The 6,489-nt window shown below is 36.8% G+C and overlaps 1 protein-coding gene across 1 annotated transcript in view; it reads right to left on the bottom strand.

Annotated features, from left to right (window-relative positions):
• Positions 1-5,684: 5,684 nt before the first annotated feature.
• Positions 5,685-6,489, bottom strand: part of LOC121386542 (lipoxygenase homology domain-containing protein 1-like) — a 17,685-nt gene continuing 16,880 nt past the window's right edge. Inside the window, exon 8 of the mRNA XM_041517481.1 lies at positions 5,685-5,890. Coding sequence (XP_041373415.1) covers positions 5,844-5,890 — 47 coding nt within the window. The 3' untranslated portion in view covers positions 5,685-5,843. The remainder of the gene's footprint in view (positions 5,891-6,489) is intronic.

Raw genomic sequence — 6,489 nt, 5'->3', positions numbered from 1 at the left:
GATAATTTTGTTGACGACTCACTTTATTGTGTACATAATATAAACATTTACAAAACTACATCAGCAGTTCCTTGTGGATTTATGCGAAACAAATTGTTAAAATAGTACAAGACTATTCTACATTTAAGTAAAAACTAATCGTCGAAATAAAATATAAAAAATTTGGTAAATCTGTTAAAATAAGCTAGGTTAGTTATCACATACAATGGCGTAGCCAGCATGAGGCAGATGAGGTGCTTGCCTCGTCTGGAATTTCCCCAGATTTATTTTATTTTGCCCATGACACTGATATTTATTTTACAGGTCTGGGCTTGCCTCGGCGTTTGTTCCTCTCTGGCTACGCCCCAGACATATACAAACTGGGTTTTTAGTCTGTTAAAAACGAGAGTTAGGGATAGATTTTAAAATATTTACAAAATAGTTTTTTAATCTGCTAAAACATAGTTTAGTTTCAGACATTCAATCGCATAGCTTTTCTAACAAAAACAAAAAACAAAACAAAAACAAAAATCTATAAAACAAAAACAACCAACAAACATGATTGACCACGGCCGTAACAATCAGGCGCAGATCCAGGGATAGGCGCCGAGGGGTACTATCTCCTTTTTTCGCCGACGTCAAAAAAAAATAATAAAAAAATAAAAAAATAAAAAAAATAATAATAAAAAGCTTGTTCAATCACCTCCGATCATTTCAGACGTCACCACTCCACCCCTACCCCACCCCTACCCGACCTCTTCACAAACCTCTGGATCCGCGCCAGTCATTTGGTAATGCATAGAAGAGGAGAACCTCCAGTCCACAAAATGAGATCGATCCTAGGACACTATAAACAACAGGTGAGCGCCCTTCTTCCTAGTTACGCCCCGCCCTTCACTAGATATAATGAGCGGGAAAACAAACTCCATAGCTTACTCCTACACATAAAACGGTAAAAAGTTTTAATAGACACATTCTCACAAACAGGGCGGCATCATGTACTGTGACGTACCAGTTCGTCCGATTGTGCTGGGGTTTTGTTATGTATGGCACTGGTGAGCTGGTCATCACCTAGGAGCAGCCAGTCGTATGTCTTGAAATTGTTATCACACGTATATGTGTAAACAAGTATGTGTTATCAAAAATATCGAATGGTGTTTAACCCACGCATGGACGGGTGTGTAAGAAACAATGTTTTGAATCTTGCAATTTGTCTGCAATATTTCGACACCGGTAGATAGATATACACTGGGTTTGTAAGCTTGCCACTATTGAACTCCGTCATGTACCCTAATGGATACTCCATTTTAACAATAATTATGTTTTATTACATTGAATAATATATGTATTTTTCAGCCTCCTATCGTTGAATAAAGGAATGAATGAATGAATGAATGAATGAATGAATGAATGAATGAATGAATGAATGAATGAACGTTTAATAACACTCCAGCGCTATTGGGTGTCAAACTATGGTAAAGGTCCCATCATTGAATAAATGAATGAATGAATGAATGAATGAATGAACTTTAAAAACACTCCAGCGCTATTGGGTGTCAAACTATGGTAAAGGTCCCATCGTTGAATAAAGGAATGAATGAATGAATGAATGAATGAACGTTTAATAACACCCCAGCGCTATTGGGTGTCAAACTATGGTAAAGGTCCCATCGTTGAATGAATGAATGAATGAATGAACGTTTAATAACACCCCGGCGCTATTTGGTGTCAAACTATGGTAAAGGTCCCATCGTTGAATGAATGAATGAATGAATGAATGAAGGTTTAATAACACCCCAGCGCTATTGGGTGTCAAACTATGGTAAAGGTCCCATCGTTGAATGAATGAATGAACGTTTAATAACAACCCAGCGCTATTGGGTGTCAAACTATGGTAAAGGAACCATCGTTGAACGAATGAATGAATGAATGAATGAACGTTTAATAACACCCCGCTATTGGGTGTAAAACTATGGTAAAGTTCCCATCGTTGAATGAATGAATGAATGAATGAAAGTTTAATAACACCCCGGCGCTATTGGGTGTCAAACTATGGTAAAGGTCCCATCGTTGAATAAATTAATGAATGTGTAGTAACACCCCGGCGCTATTGGGTGTCAAACTATGGTAAAGGTCCCATCGTTGAATGAATAAATGAATGAATGAATGAACGTTTAATAACACCCCGGCGCTATTTGGTGTCAAACTATGGTAAAGGTCCCATCGTTGAATGAATGAATGAATGAATGAATGAACGTTTAATAACACCCCAGCGCTATTGGGTGTCAAACTATGGTAAAGGTACCATCGTTGAATGAATGAATGAATGAATGAATGAACGTTTAATAACACCCCAGCGCTATTCAGTGTCAAACTATGGTAAAGGTCCCATCGTTGAATAAATGAATGAATGAATGAACGTTTAATAACACCCCGGCGCTATTGGGTGTCAAACTATGGTAAAGGTCCCATCGTTGAATGAATGAATGAATGAACGTTTAATAACACCCCGGCGCTATTGGGTGTCAATCTATGGTAAAGATCCCATCGTTGAATACATGAATGAATGAATGAATGAATGAACGTTTAATAACACCCCGGCGCTATTGGGTGTCAAACTATGTTAAAGGTCCCATCGTTGAATGAATAAATGAATGAATGAATGAACGTTTAATAACACCCCGGCGCTATTGGGTGTCAAACTATTGTAAAGGTGCCATCGTGAATGAATGAATGAATGAATGAATGAATGAACGTTTAATAACACCCCGGCGCTATTGGGTGTCAAACTATGATAAAGGTGCCATCGTTGAATAAATGAATGAATGAATGAATGAATGAACATTTAATAACACCCCGGCGCTATTGGGTGTCAAACTATGATAAAGGTCCCATCGTTGAATAAATGAATGAATGAATGAATGAATGAATGAACGTTTAATAACACCCCGGCGCTATTGGGTGTCAAACTATGGTATAGGTCCCATCGTTGAATGAATGAATGAATGAATGAATGAATGAATGAACATTTAATAACACACCGGCGCTATTGGGTGTCAAACTATGGTAAAGGTCCCATCGTTGAATGAATGAATGAATGAATGTATAAACGATTAATAACACCCCGGCGCTATTGGGTGTCAAACTATGGTAAAGGTAGTACTAAACCAAATAACTTCCGGCTGGGTCAAAGTTCGAGGTGCACCCAACTTTTGATAGAGAAGTGAACACCACAAGTCCCGTGATTGGTTATAAATGTGAGTGTGTTGGTTGTAAAAAATAATAGTTTCATCTGGGTAAAAAAAATGTGCAATTTTATTTCATTTAGTACCAATGTGTCAAGTAGCCTTGTGCTTGAAAATATTATGATTTTGTCATTTTTTAAAATTAAACTATACTGGTTGATTAATTAGCCATCACTCGATCATGCAAGTTCACAATGACCTTGACCTTGACAATAATCTCTGTACATGGCTCTGAATGGAGTTTGAATCAAAGTTAGCACTGAAGAAAAGTTGGTTTTGGCCTATAATTCATACTGTAAAGATTTCAATAATTTCTTTTTACATGGTATTTGACTTGCCATATACAACCTCCTCTTAAATATGGTATTATATATAGGCAACCTGAACTAAGATTTAAATAGCAATTTATTTTTATATTAAAAATAGCATGTGCCAATAGTGGGTTAATGTCTTTAGTTTCCATTAACATTGTTAATTTTTTATGTATGAAATTCTGAAAACTCAAATTTGTAAAGAAGTTGATTTTTATTGTCATTTTGACATATTTATAGGGTGCTAAGTTATATTTTAGACAAATATGTAGTTTTATGCAAAATGTAAAGTAAATTTGAAGAAAAACTTTACCAAAAACATAATTAAATTTGTTGTCACTATTGTGCCTTCTGTTCTTATTTGTACATAACAATAAGGTTGTTAAACATATACTTAGATCTCCAGATCATTTTTTTTTTTCTTAATAATCACTTAGTTAGCTCTCATGAAAAGCATTTTGAGTTTATACTAGATTCAGAACCAATTTTTTCAGATTTGATTATCTGCCTTGGATTAAGTTGATAATTTATTTTATTGTTAAAGCTGTATTACCTAATGTTACTAGCTAAATAAAATGCTGGATTACAGATTGTAGGAATACATCTAATGTACATATTGTATTCATCCGGATTAGAAAATAAAGCAAGAAAATAGATGTTCGGGTAATTTTGTCACTTAAAAATAGTTTTTTTCAGTAATTAATCAAAAATAAATGTGTTAAAGCTGCATGATTATTCCTTATTTCACAACTATTAAAACCTGCAACTAGAGTAGGCTATAAATAAAATATAGTCAGGAATATTGGTGGCTGCCAATAGTTTTGATGGTTCATTATGAAAATCAGCATGGCCGATGGATTTGAAATTCTCACACCTGGTAACTTGAAGACACCCACACCCAGCATACAGGATTTCCTCCCAACACTAATGTTCAGGACATTAAGTCATTACTTCATACAGGTACAGTCATGTTTGTGTTTCCTTCCTCAGACATTGTATTTTTTTTAATACTGATATTTCTTTGATGTGCCTGTTAAGGTCTTCATAATCTAGGGGACAATCAAGTGCATGTGTTTTAATGGAATTCTTTAAAGGGGTAGAGATACTCTGACTATCTGTGTTGTCTTTACATATATACCTGAGTACACACACCCAACTGAAAGAATATATCTTCAGGAGTTTTATTTTAAAACATTTTGTTGTTTAATATGACATATGACATTTGTACAAAACTATATGCAATATATATGCTTTTTGAGGTGTACATTATATTAGGTTGCACTATAGAAACAACAGTTTCAGTGAGGTTGTCAGTTTATGTCAGAATACACCAGATCCTGGTTGTCATAAAGACACATAGCTGGACACTTTTTGAAAAACGTATGTTATCAGTATAGGTAGTACTAAACCAAATAACTTCCGGCTGGGTCAAAGTTCGAGGTGCACCCACCTTTTCATAGAGAAGTGAACACCACAAGTCCCGTGTTTGGTTATAAATGTGAGTGTGTTGGTTGTAAAAAATAATAGTTTCATCTGGGTAAAAAAAAATTTGCAATTTTATTTCATCTAGTACCAATGTGTCAAGTAGCCTTGTGCTTGAAACATGTATGGGGTACCTGTAAAAAAAAGTACTCGAATTTTGTGCGAAATTAGGGTAGTCATAGACGCTACCCGTTATCTCAGAAACGAGCAGCTTGACCCCCATTTTTTTTCTGATTCACTTTAAGTGTAAGGGGTGGTAGTATTTATATCCGTGACGTTTATGTCGGTTGATACGTTGCAGGTAGGAGTTTTAGCCACATATGTTACTATTGTCGTCTATGGGATTTGATTTGGTAGTATACACCCTAAAGGTCCCATCGTTGAATGAATGAATGAATTAATGAAAGAATGTTTAATAACACCCCGGCGCTATTGGGTGTCAAACTATGGTAAAGGTCCCATCGTTGAATGAATGAATGAATGAAGGAATGAATGAATGAACGTTTAATAACACCCCGGCGCTACTGGGTGTCAAACTATGGTAAAGGTCCCATCGTTGAATGAATGAATGAATGAATGAACGTTTAATAACACCCCGGCGCTATTGGGTGTCAAACTATGGTAAAGGTCCCATCGTTGAATAAATGAATGAATGAATGAACGTTTTATAACACCCCGGCGCTATTGGGTGTCAAACTATGGTAAAGGTCCCATCGTTGAATGAATGAATGAATGAATGAACGTTTAATAACACCCCGGCGCTATTGGGTGTCAAACTATGGTAAAGGTCCCATCGTTGAATACATCAACAACTAAATCGATTTCATCATGCTTGGCCAATCCGTGGCGCAGGTGGCTCTCCAACTATCCAAACTGAAAAATAGAAAAAGGAAAAACAATGTGTTAACTCTTTGTTTTCTGTTGCAAAGAAAGAAAGGAAAGGGTTTATTTAACAATGCACTCAACACATTTACGGTTATATTGCGTCAGACATATGGTTAAGGACCACACAGATATTGAAGGAGGAAACCCGCTATCGCCACTTCATGGGCTACTATTTTGATTAGCAGCAAGGGTTCTTTTATATGCACCATTCCATAGACAGGATAGAACATACCGCGGGCTTTGATGTACCAGTCGTGGTGCACTGGCTGGAGCGAGAAATAGCCCAATTGGCCCACTGATGGGGATCGATCCCAAACCGACCGCGCATCAAACGAGTGCATTACCACTGGGTACGTCTCGCCCCTTGCACAGAAAGACATCCCATATAGCATTTGCCGCAGATATAGCTATTTGAAACATTTGGGGCGGAATTTAGCTCAGTCGGTTGAATGCTCGCTTGAGTTGCATGCGTCACAGGATCGAATTCATTAAACTGATTGTTTCTCTCGTTCCAACCAGTGAAGCACAACTGGACAAAGTCCGTGGTATATGCTTTCCTGTCTGTGGGAACGCGCATATAAAAGATC

Source organism: Gigantopelta aegis, chromosome 12, assembly GCF_016097555.1.
Source record: "Gigantopelta aegis isolate Gae_Host chromosome 12, Gae_host_genome, whole genome shotgun sequence".
In the NCBI taxonomy this organism is placed as follows: Eukaryota; Metazoa; Mollusca; class Gastropoda; order Neomphalida; family Peltospiridae; genus Gigantopelta; species Gigantopelta aegis.
The sequence above is the reverse complement of the archived record's forward strand: the minus strand, read 5'-3'. Positions and strand labels throughout refer to the sequence as shown.